This window comes from Eubalaena glacialis, chromosome 17, assembly GCF_028564815.1.
Source record: "Eubalaena glacialis isolate mEubGla1 chromosome 17, mEubGla1.1.hap2.+ XY, whole genome shotgun sequence".
NCBI lineage: Eukaryota > Metazoa > Chordata > Mammalia > Artiodactyla > Balaenidae > Eubalaena > Eubalaena glacialis.
In genome coordinates this window covers 79,075,319-79,088,074 of record NC_083732.1, presented here as the reverse complement: position 1 = coordinate 79,088,074, position 12,756 = coordinate 79,075,319, and the positions used below count along the sequence as shown (strand labels likewise).

General features: G+C 47.8%; 1 protein-coding gene across 1 annotated transcript in view; it reads left to right on the top strand.

Annotated features, from left to right (window-relative positions):
- ADCY8 (adenylate cyclase 8) overlaps positions 1-4,084 on the top strand; it is a 230,879-nt gene extending 226,795 nt beyond the window's left edge. The window contains exons 17-18 of the mRNA XM_061172242.1: positions 649-763; positions 3,597-4,084. Of these exons, the coding sequence (XP_061028225.1) occupies positions 649-763; positions 3,597-4,084 (603 nt within the window). The remainder of the gene's footprint in view (positions 1-648; positions 764-3,596) is intronic.
- The last annotated feature ends 8,672 nt before the right edge of the window (positions 4,085-12,756 follow it).

Genomic DNA, 12,756 nt, shown 5'->3' with positions numbered 1-12,756 from the left:
CATTTATATTTTGCCTATGGCTCCTTTCTGGCTAAAATGGCAGTGTTGGGTAGTCATGACAAAGACCACACGGCCCACAAAGCCTAAAATACTTGCTATCTGGCCCTTTACTGACTGCCAACCTCTGCTCTAGAGGGGCACAGAATTCTTTCACATACACAACCTCATTCAGTCCCCATGAGGTAGGCAGGGCAACTATGCTTATCCCCATTATATAGATGAGGAAACTGAAGTTCAGAGAGCAAATGTCTATGTGAAACATCTCTTAAACAGACACTGTGAGTACTTCAAAGGAAATAGACATGGTTCCTAGATTGGAAACCTCACATATATGAACATAAGAGTATGTACACACACACACACACACACACACACACACACACACACACACGTGAACAGCATCAACTTGAACAGACAAGGGTAGGGGTGGGGAATGGAATCTGAGAGTCACACATATTACTCTCTCTGAAGCAAATTTCCTGGTGCCCTGTGTTTCTGGACTCTGATGACTTAGGTGTACAGGGCTCACACACCTGCTTATTTCCCTTGAAGGCATGTGTGGGTGAGGTAGGACACAGACCAAACCCCTGCTGCAGAAATGTTCCTGTTTGCCCCATCGAATGACCTCTTCTCTCATGTTTGCTGCAGCAATGTGAAGATAAGTGGGAACATCTGTGCGCCCTGGCCGACTTCTCTCTCGCCCTGACTGAAAGCATACAGGAGATCAACAAGCATTCTTTCAACAATTTTGAGCTCAGGATTGGTGAGTAGCAGCTGGAAGTGTGGCACCTCAGGGACCCATCGAGCTGGCTGGCCTTGCTCTATCGAGCCCTCCCGTGCTCTGGGCATCAAGCCAGGGGAGCTTTTTCCCGCAAAATGCAGCAGATTTAGTGTGACCTGGCCAAGGACAGACCTGTCTGGGCTTCCTCTCACTCAAGATGCTGGAAGCAGTGGGAGGATTTTGGCCTGTGTGCAGAAATACCAAGCAACTGATAGACCACGGCTACCTCTCCTCCAACTTGTCCAGAATCCCACCCACACAAGGCCCTGATTAGAGAGGTAGCTGTCTAATCAATCGTTTCCTCCTGTCTTCTATGTCACCAGATACTGGAGGTCAATGCGTTACTCTCCCGTTCTCCTGGATAACACCCTGAGCCGAAAGCAGGATTCTGTTCCTGAGGATGTCACATGCTGACTTGAGCCAGGGACAGGCAGTTAGCTTTATAGCTCTTCACTCGGCCACGCAGCTCACCCTCCTTTGGGCTTAGGGACACCCTTGTGCAAAATGACAACAGTCACGGCTATGTGATAATAGTCATTTGCAATTTGTATAACTTGTTAATTTCTTCAGCATCTCTGCGGAGTCTGGAGGGGGCCTCCTCAAGCATAGTCTGAAAGCCCCTGCTCTAGTCCACATTCACGTTTTACAGATGGGCAAACTCAGGCCCAGAGAAGGGGAGTAACTAGCCTACGATCACACAACCAAATGGTCATCCTGGCAGCGACTCCAGGATTTCCTGACTGAGACCAGTGACATTCTGGCGGCCAGCGTGCAGCCTAAAACAAATGTTACGGCAGTCCTCATGCCTTAGATATCCTCTGGCTGGCATGCCATTTTACTTTTTTGGTTCTCCCTTAGCAGCTTTCAAGTATAAAGGGTCAAGTAATACCCATACCTGACTTGTTAGATCTAAGGAATGCCACATGCCTTTGTTCACTGGAATAAATAAGTGATATTTTTATATTTTGATCTATGGATGGGGTGCTCAGGGTTTGTTTCCAGATCTTCCAACAACCCTACGTGTCCTTTCTGAAATCATTGAGTACATGATTGAACTGGGAATAAAAAAGAAGAACTATAACCTTGAACAAAGTCTGTGTAATTTCAGGAGATGTTGCTGGAATTAAGGCCAGCCCTTGGTGTGATACATTATTCTCCTGGCATGGTTCAGAGGTTAGAAAATCATGTTCCCAATGGGATCGGGCCTTTCACTTTGTGTTTTGGGTCTGCTGTAACCAGCTCTATGACTTTGGGCAAGTCGTTTAAACCCTCTGAGTGTCAGTTTCCTCATGTGTGAACTGGGAGTTATATTATTACCTCCCCTGCCTACCTCATAGTAGTAAGAAGAGATGTGAATGGGATAGTGGTTATGGAAGGGCTCTGCAAATTTTAGGGCGATGTCCATCCTTGTGATTCCCATGCATTCTGCAAGAGCTGTTTCTCGAAGTTCACAGTCAGTTCTATCTTATACGTGTGTGTGTGTGTGTATGTGTGTGTGTCTTGCTTTTCCCTCTGCCTAGAATGATCTAACCCAGATATCTGCATGGCTTATACTATCACTTTCTCTAGATCTCTGCTCAGAAAGGCCTTTCCTACCCACCCTACTCCAAAATACACCCTCCTGTATTTTTCTATCCCTTTAACCTGATTGGTTTTTCTCTATCACCTTTATCATTCACTGATACTATATTGCACTTTTAAAATTATTTTCTATCTCTCCCCAGTAGAAGGTAAGCTCCATGAGGGCTGGGGCTATGTCTTTTTACTTTCCCACCATATCCCCAATACCTAGAACAGTGTCTGCTTTATAGTAGATGCCTAGTCAATGTTTGCAGAATGAATGAGAAATCCTTAGTCTATTAAAAGGAGACATATATGCCCATGAATGTGTTTAGTGGAATACTGTCATTCCTTTTAAAAAGTCTGCATTTCCTAAAGGAGGAAGTATTGAAATTGTGATCTACCAAATAACCTGTGGGATTGGGAGTAAATGACAGTCCAAGCAGAGAGAAAGCCAGGGACAAAGGCACAGAGGTGGAAGTGCCAGCAGGTTAGGGGAACTCGAGCAGTGCAGTATGGATACGGTGCAAAGGTGAGGGAGAGGGTGGTGACAAAAATGAGGCTGGCAAGTTAGGCAAGAGCCAGCTCTGAGGAACCCTAGATTGTGATCCTAAGGAGCCGGGGCTTTACCCCATAGGCAAAAGGAGCTGTGGCAGGTGTTGAAGTGGGTGGTAACTTGATCAGATGTGCATCAGAAAGTCCCTCTGGTTCTGGCAGCAGCGTGGAGGATGGTCTGCAGGAGGACAAGCAGGGATCCAGGGAGGCGTGTTAGGAGGCTGTTGCCACGGACCCAGGGAATGATGCTGAGTACGTGGACTAAGGCAGAGAAGGAAAAGGTGTGCCCAAGCTCTCAGGGCACTGTGACCACAGAGGCAAGAGGTGATCCCAGCATCCCGACATCAGTGCCCTGTCTATCCCGCAGGCTAAGACAAGTCAGCTTCCATGTGAGAGTAACAATTATTGTCTCTCGAGCACTCACTGGTTGTCTGGTAATATACCAGCGGCTTTACCTATAGCATCTCATCTCATCCTCCTTTAATTATTTCCACTTGACAGATGAGAAAAGTGAGGTCCAAATCTGTTAAGTACCCAACCCAGATCACACATCTAATAAGTGACTGACGCTGGATCTGGACCCTGCAGTTTATCCGTAGAGATCACATCCTTCATTTAAGGGTCACTATCCCAGGCAGGGCGCGGCCCCTTCCTTGACGTCCCTCTTCTCTCACCTCTTGTTTCTCTGGTTCACCCACAGGCATCAGCCACGGCTCAGTGGTAGCTGGCGTTATCGGCGCTAAGAAACCACAGTATGACATTTGGGGCAAAACCGTGAACCTGGCAAGTCGGATGGACAGCACGGGAGTCAGTGGCAGAATCCAGGTCCCCGAGGAGACCTATCTCATCCTGAAGGACCAGGGCTTTGCCTTTGACTACCGAGGGGAGATCTATGTGAAGGGCATCAGTGAACAGGAAGGAAAAATCAAAACGTACTTTCTCCTGGGAAGAGTCCAACCCAACCCATTCATCCTGCCGCCGAGAAGACTGCCCGGGCAGTACTCCTTGGCCGCCGTCGTCCTGGGCCTCGTCCAGTCCCTCAACAGGCAAAGGCAGAAGCAGCTGCTGAACAAGAACAACACCACGGGCATCATCACGGGCCACTACAACCGGCGGACTTTGCTGACACCCAGCGGGCCTGAGCCGGGAGCCCAAGCCGAAGGCACCGACAAGTCCGAGTTGCCATAAAAGCGTTTTCTTTGTGTTTCTTTTTTTGTATTTCTTTTATATATAAAATAAATATACTAATAAAAAGGTTTAATTTTTTTTAGAACAAGGATGGTTTCGTTGGTCTTTGGATGCACTAGATCGAAGACACGATTTGAGTTTCTCTCCCGTCGCAGACATTTCTTGGTCATCTCTTCCATACAAGGTTTAGTGGGAAGCAAAGATAAGTAAGACCTAGTCCTTGACCTTGGGAAAGAGGGACCTGTAGACAGAGACTCAATACAGTGGGCTCATCGTTAAGAACTGCCGTTTATTGAGCGCTTGTCAGGTACCTGGCGCACAATAATATTAATGGATAATGTTAGTAGATAATATTCCTATAAACCAATACATAAATACTCTGCGTTCAGAGAGGGGTAGATGCAATGAGAAATTGTGATAGGACAATTGTGATAAAGAACTGGAGGTCAAGGACGCTGCCTGAGCTGGAGGCACCATGTCTTTGAGGACATGATGCAAAGGATTAGCCCTAAATGATGAGAAAGAGGCAACCCATGGAACCTGGGAGAAAAGTGACCCAAGCAGAAGGACTAACAAGTGCAAACGCCCTGAGGTGGGATCAAGGCCACCTGATCTGCTGGAGCCACAGTTAGAAAGTCAGCAGGTGGGTAAATTGGGTCAGGCAGGTACACTGTTTCCTGGGAAGACTGCATCCTAAGCTCTTCTCGTATGACCGCAAAGCCTGCCAGGAAAGTTTCATACAGATGAGAAAGCTCAAAAAAATGAAAGGAATTGCCCAAGACCTTATAGGTAGTTTTAGAAGTAGGCTCAGCACTGTACTGGTCAATAAAAGTGCTGTAACAAATAACTCCCATTCTTAGTGGTTAAAACAAAGTAAGAGATTTAGCTGTCATTTATGTCCTATTGCATGTGGGGCAGAGGCCTTCCAGGCAATGATCTCGGGACTTAGTCTTCTTCCACTAAGGACTTGGATGCCTCTGCTTGATCCTCTCTATCCAGCCAGCTGAAGAGAAGAGAGGGAAAGGAAGAGGGATCACTCAGAAGGTCTTGGGTACCAGGCCTGAAAGTCGCCTACCTTATTGCTCTGTCACCAGCCAGAAGGCAGTCATTGGCCTCACTTTACCGTAAGGGAAGTTAGGGGATGGATTCTTCCTGTGTTCACTACTGAGAGGAAAGCACTGTCTCTTCCATAAGAATCTACACCTGTCTAAGCCCATGTGTGCAAACACGAAGCTATTCTGGTAAGTTCTGTGTTGGAAGGACAGACGAGATTGAAGTGATGGAAGAAGTATGAAATCCTAATCATTATCTAAATTCTTGACTCTTAACAACAGCTCATTTAAAAGAAACTGAGCTCCAGGTAATGCATCCACAGTAGATACGCTCTGGAGGAAATACCCACCTGAGGTATCTCGGGTGAGACCCCCGTGATAGAAGGGAAACTACCCTCTCCTGAGAAGCACAAAGTACAGAAAGGGAGTTGACTTTTGAGTGACCATGTTTGCAATGCTTTTTGTTCTCATATCAAAGAAATACAGGCGGTCCCAGTGGAACATGTAGAGGGTGTCAGGTGAAAGCCTCTGTAAACAAAGCCCTCAACCAATGTCAGGGGTAATTATTATCTTCGAAGACTCGGAGAAAGCCTCGAGGTTTACTCAGCCCAACCTGCAGAGGACATTTAAACAAGGTAAAGCTCAGGGCATGCCGAGAGCTGGAGCCACAGGATAGAGGGGGAAGCTGAGTTCAGGTGGGTCAGGGACTCAGTAAACATCACGGCAAAGAGGCCAGCCTCCGTAGAGGCAGTCGGGCTGCAAAAGCACAGTATCCAACAGAGAAAACTTGATGTGTGGCGTCAGGCTTTGGTTTAATCCAGAGCATGGGGCCCTTCTGGAACCTGGGCACAGTTCAGCAGAGGCTCCAGTAAGCAGACAAGCCCTGGTGAGCTGGATCCTACCCCAGGGAGAGGGCTACCAGGGACAGAGGTTGCCCCTAAACTCCGAGCTAGCACTCAGGACAAATTTCCTGGGCTAGAAACAGAGTGTGGTCCTATCTGCCTAGGCTGGGCGGACCTTCAAGGAGGAAGCATCCGGCCAAACTCAGGGCTGTGGGTGCTGCCAGTTTGGGGGTGATGCTGAGGCCGTTGCCGTGAAGCTTCACCCAGAACCCACCCCTGATTCAGTGATGCTGAGCCTTGGGGTGGGAGAGACGGAGGTGATGGAGACCCCATCCCGAGTCTGGGAGGTGTGGCTTCACTCAGGGCTCCGTCAAGCAGAGGAGCAAGGGGGCAAGGCAGTGCCGAGAATCTCCCTCAGATCATCGAGAGCCCCACCAAGTGGGCATCCTCCCTCTGCTCCAATACGCCCAGCCCCAGAGCATTCACTGCCTGCCCCCCAGGCCAGCCCGTTTCATGGCCCCAGTGGACGTGCAGAGTTTGCATACAAAGGGTAAAGGGCAAGAGACGGGAGCAGGCAACTGGCCCGTGGTTGAATAGTCGAGAAGCACACCTCTTCTTGGGCCTTGGATAAGGCTGGAGGGGGCAGGAAAGGGAGACAGTCTTCCTGAAATTAGAGAGATATTTTCTGTGTACCTACTTTTGAGTTGACTCCGCTCATTTGTTCAAAGAACTCCAAATGTCAGGTGATTTCCAGGAACCCGGTATAACTCAGAAACAAACCTGGCATAATATTCCAGCCAGGGGCTCCAACCTCACCTTTTCCCCTCTGAACTCTGCTTGTGACATTTTAGGTTTGATCTTAGAAACGTCAAGTATAAACTCTGGCAGAAGGTAGAGTGCCCCAAATGGTGAAATGCAAAGAGAAACACAGAATAGGAGGCTGGCTTAGTCTACGTATGTTCAGGCCTAAGAGAGAGGCTTTCTCAGCAGCTCTGTATTCTGGCCTAATGTTGACGTCTTCTGAGTGCTGATCCAGGTTGCCCCTACCTTCTGTTTATCAGCCTGCACGGGTAATGCAGTTTCCCATGAGATAAGCACAGCCCCTCTTAGAGAACAGGAAAGGGTGTCTACCTACTCATCCAGGGCTGGATTTGAGGACCTGCTACCTCCCAATCCGCCATCCCATAAAGTCAGGAGGATCATTTTTTATTTTTTGGCCGTGCCGCATGGCTGACGGGGTCTTAGTTCCCCGACCAGGGATTGAACACCGAGTCCTAACCACAGGACCGCCAGGAAATTCCCAGGAGGATCATCTTGAGCTCAGAGTCGCCCCCCCTCACCAGCTCCACTGCTTCCCTCCTGCTTTAGGGACCATGTGAGTGTAGCTGCTCTTAGCTGGAAGTAAGTACAATGTTATCATTCCCATTTTACAGATGAGGAGACTGAGGCACAGAGAGCTTGAGCAACTTGCCCTGGAAAGTTCTTACAACCAGAAAATGGTGGCACTGGGATTGAAACCCAGGTATTCTGGTTCTAGGCTCCTGCCCTGAAGCATCACTGCCCAGCCCTGTGATGGGTGAATCCTTTTCTTCAACTGAAAGTTGAAAGTCTGGGCAGACTCCCCACCAGCGGGCTGCAGGCTGTGTAAACGGGTGAGGACTGCAGGACTCAGGTGCAGCAGCCGTCGAGACAGCCTGGACCACTTGCCCTGGTCCCAAGCAGCCTCATCTTCTCCCCCCAGTGGGTCAAACAACTGTTATCCTTCTCTGTGTATGTTGGGATATGGGAAAGGCTGGGAAGTACTGGGCTGAGAGTTACGAGGGCAGTTTCTTGAGATGCGTGGACCTGGGTTTGAATCCTGTCTCTACTACTCCTCAGCTGTTTGATGTCAGACAAGTGGCATAAACTCTGGCCCTCAGATTCTTCACCAGCTACAGGGAAGCAATTGTGATTTGGAATTCTGAAGTTTTCAGATTTGAGAAATATGGTAAACATGCCAAATACTAGAAAACATCCCAGAGGGGTCCGAGGCAGCGCTCAACAATTAAACTCATTAATAATGTTGTAACAATACATGAATATTCACACCAAGTAGCATAACTAAAGGCTAAAAATAGGACTCATTTCAGGTCATGTTTAGCCCCCAAATTAGTTATAAAACAAACTTCAGCTTCTACACCATTTTGGGTTTTGGAGTGTAGTTGCAAGATTGTCATCCATGCCACCAGGTAAGGCGGCCGTGAAGATAACAGATGCCGTGAAGATGCATCTAAAACACTCAGCATCTTGGCCCTCTGCTGCACTCCAACGCTGCTGGTTGTTATTATTAAACACGCAGTGATTTTATTGAAATAGTGGACATTTGCCATTTTACCTTGTCTTGACATCATCTTGCTTGTCTATATTTGCAAAATTTTCTTTAATGAGTAGGTGTTCCTTTTAGAATGAAAAATGATAATTAAGAAAAAGTAAAGCATGTGGGTTTACTTAAAGGGCTGCAAAAGTTCTCACCGGATCCTTGGAGATTCAACCCTGAGTCAGAGGGTCTGGACCACTCCTGGGATGGAGGTGGCCATCTTGCAGGGCGGTGGCGGGGTTGGCAGGGGGCCAGCCAGACAGCAGGCAGGAGCTCCCCCCATGGGTGGAATTTTTCCGGGGCCACAATAACTGCTGCTGACCTGATTTCAGGGCTGTCCTTTGGGATGCAGTAAGACAAGGGGTATTGGAAACTCATTTCTTTCCATGGCATTTTTATTCCAAACCCACAGGCTTTTCTGACACTCTGGCTCCCATGCCAACCAGCTTTTCCAAGTGAGAATGTTGCTCTCAGATTAGCTATGGGCTCCACACAACTGAACCCAATATTTTATTGATGAGTTACCAGGGGGCAGGGTGCCCTGCAGAATGACACCCTGTGCCTACTTCAATTATTAATTGCACGTCAGCCACCCTCCTGGCCCCTCCCACCCCGGGAAGATAACATCGCCGTTCTCTGAGCGAGCGTCCTAACTGTTCTGAGTCGACTCTGTGCATTTGTCTTTACCTTTTATAAAACAGACAGCGTGACTGAAATGCAATTAGTTTCTGTTTGGAAATAATAATTTCAGACATAGTCTTTTTGTAATACACTAATCCCCTATCTTGACATTATCATAACCATAATGGTTATGAAAACTAATGTTTTCAGAGTACTTTACAGTTTGCAAAGTCCATTTCCAAATATGATTTGATTTGATCTTCATAAAAATGCTCAGGGAGAGATATTATTTTCCCAATTCCTCAGGAAACTGAGGCTCATAAAAATTAATAAAAATACATTTTTGAAAAACTCTATCTAAAAATTGAGTGTTAAAGCTGAAAAGAGGTTGAAGAGCATGGTCCAAAGTCTTGATTTTACAAATAAAAAACTAAAGCCAAAGAGGGGGACACATTTGGCCAAGATTCACCAACCGGATGCAGAATTAGAGCTGGAATGCTGAGAAGATGATTCCTTGTCTCATGCCCTTTTGACTCCCTCTGGGTGCTCTGACCTCTTTTCCTTTGCTCACTGTAAATAAGACCGCCCTATAACCGGAGGTCACTTAGGTCCTCCCTGCCCCATGGGCCTGAATGTGATTGGCTCAAATCCCCGTGGAAACCCCATGATGCCTGCCAACCACCAGGTCCCTCACTGTAACTCTGCTTCTGGCTCCCACTCTTCACATCCCATCTCTTCTCCATTCTGCTGGGACCCAACACAAAACACAGCCCCTTCTGAATTCTCAACACACACACACATACGGAATCTGCCACTCCAAAGGACTGTGAGGGCACATTCATGCTTCCTTTTTAACCAAAAATGTGGTCCTGGTTCCCAATCCAAAGAAACATTTCAACAACAGAAGAAAAATAAAGAAATGTTGTTCCTTGAAAAACCTTTCTTGTTGGTTGTCTTTATTCCTTCCCTCCTACACTCATAGATAAAACTGATGGTTACTACAAATGGCAGCAGCAAACCACAGACTTTCCCTAACACCTGAAGCCCCATCATTAGCCCCCTTTGCCATCCCAGGGGATAGAGATCGTTAGCAACTAGAGGGGCGGTGTGTTACACGCGTAGGCAACCAGAGATCAACTGATCAAAGGTCCTTCTGAGTGACAGCTTTCTCTCCTGCAAAAATGACCATACTAACCCAAAGAAAGAAACCATTGAAGTTGCCCAAGTTATCGACCCTTGAGATACCTTCCCTTGGACACCAGCCTCTGAGGGAAGTGCCCTCTCTTGGGGGCTGCAGGAAGGCTTCTGATGAGTGCACGGACACAGCAAAGGAGACCCCGACTGTCCACAGAAGATGCCGCAAGCTGGGACTTGTCTCCCAGGACACTTATCAAGTTCCAGATGAAATAAGGTCTTCTTGGTTCAAAGGAATAAATCCCATTTTGTTCAGATGACCTGTACTTGGGGTTGAGAAATTGTTTTAACAAAGGCATGGATGGGGAGAAGAGGCATCTAGGCATATACAGAGATTGAAACAAATCCCTTAGCAACCAGACCTCAGAGAGACTGGCTCCCCTCACCACGTCCTCTAGCCCCTGGCTGAACCCTCAGCGCCAAGGGTTTTCCTCTGAATGAGATGGACAACCACTGAAGGGTTTGGGGCAGAAGAGCCACATGTTCAGACTTATATTTTTGCAGTCATGTCTGCCATGTTGTGATACAGCGATGGGGAGGCAAGGGCAGAAGCTCACCATGTTTGATGATGGATTGGATGCAAGGTATGGAAGAGAAGGGGCCAGGATGATTCCAGGTTTGGAGGCCTGAAGACCTGGATGGATTACTGAGATGTTGATGACACTGGGAGAAGCGAGACTGGGGGAAGATCCCGTGTTTGCTTTGGGACAGGTCAAGTTGAGATGCCTGTGGCACCCCTGGATGTGTGAGTTGGAGGGCAGGGGAAAGATCCAAAGTGAAGATGCAGTCATAATGCTGGACCTTTCTGGAGTATGTGACCCAGCCCACCACTCCCTCCCTCATGGGACGCTCACCTCCCTTGCTCTTTGTAGCTGCTTCCCTGCTGGGTAAGACTTCAGTCAAGCTGCTCAGTGCAGTTTTCTGATGTCTCCTTCCTAAGCTGCCTTCTTCCTGTACACAATCCGTTAGACTTCTTCCCATGACATCAGCCACCATCTCTGCTGATGATTCTAAAGGTAAGCCCAGACCTCTCTCCTGAACTGGGAAACCAAATATCTAAGAGGTTCCAAGTCAACCCCACCTGGCTGTCCCATGAGCTAAAAGTCCAGTGCTCTGTAAAGAAGCTCATCTTCTCTTCCTCTACCTTCCTGTGGCCCCAGCCAGGGTGAGAGCAACTCCTTAAATCCCAGTTTGGCCCAGACACATCTAGCTCGTTCTCCAACCACCCTGCCCCCTTCTCCTTCTTCCTCCTGATCTCTAGCTCTTATCACCACAAGTCCACACACAGACATACACACAGGCACACAGGAACTACACAGTTATCCTTGATTAAGATCCTGCAGTGAATAGGCTGGTTTCTCCATCCGTAATAGCTCTCTGACCTTAAGCCCACTTGCCCAGAGTCCAACAACACTACGTCATCAAGTGGTTAAGTGTGTGGCCTTTGGACCAGGTGAACTGCATTGCAAATCTAGCAACATGTTGCCCAAACAAAACTTGTGCACATGTTACAGCCACTTCGAGTCCTGTATCTTTCCTTGAGTAGATGTAAAATCCCTCCAACCCCCTGCACCTTGGAAAACTATAGCCCAGAACTACATGGGGAAGGGGATTCTAGGATGCAGTTCTTGGCTTCTCTGTGATGCAGAGGGGACCTAAATTAGGAGAGGGTGACAGTGATGCCAAGTTGACGATCGACAACCAGCATGCCAGTGCTGTCACCCCCAGTTCCCCCACTGCACACTGTGTCTTGGTGCCCTGCCTCTCCCGCACCCCCCCCAAGAGTGTGCTCTCACACTTTACCACACTTTATAATAAACTACTAATTATCTGTGACTTCCTCATATGCTAATTACAGATGAGATCACAGTTCCCATTAATAGTTTAAAATGCAATGCTCTGAGCCCCTCTTGTTTAAATAGAAGGGATCTGTATCTCTTCCAGAGAATCCAACCTCCTAAAATATTGTTATTGGCCAACTTCAAGGCCAGTAGCATCCAGGCCTTATAGAGGAACAGATTCAGTGAAGGAAAGAGATGCAGAGCCCAAATAATCAATTGATGGCATCTCAGGCTTCCGGGTCAGATGTGAACTCTTTGCGATCAGGACCATGTCTCATTCTGGCTTCTAACACTGTGGCTGATGTCATGACAAGCCATAGAAGGTCTTCAAAATCATTTGTTGAATGAATGAATGAATGAATGAAGCCATAAACGAACACAGGAAGGAGGATGTACATGAGCAGGATCCAGGTCTGCCTGCTCAGAGGATACAGCCCAAACTCCCCAGAAAGTCCTTCCACACTTGGCCCCTGACCCCTCTTTACCCACCTCTTTATTCATCCCCTCCTCCTCCTCTGGAAGTGTGTTCCACGCCATCCACCACAGTCTTCCATTGGCACAGATAACAAATAGACCCAAAAAGTCTTCCAAGAGGGCATCCTGGGCAAGAGGGCGGGAGGGCTCTGCAAAGAGTGTAGATACCATCCCCACCCCAGGCTTAGAGTCCTCCATGAGGGTCCTCCTGAAGCTGAATCCAGCCTCTGTACCCCGACACCGAATTAAATCTTGGAGACAGTTTTGGGTGAAGTAGGAAAGAATAGCTTTA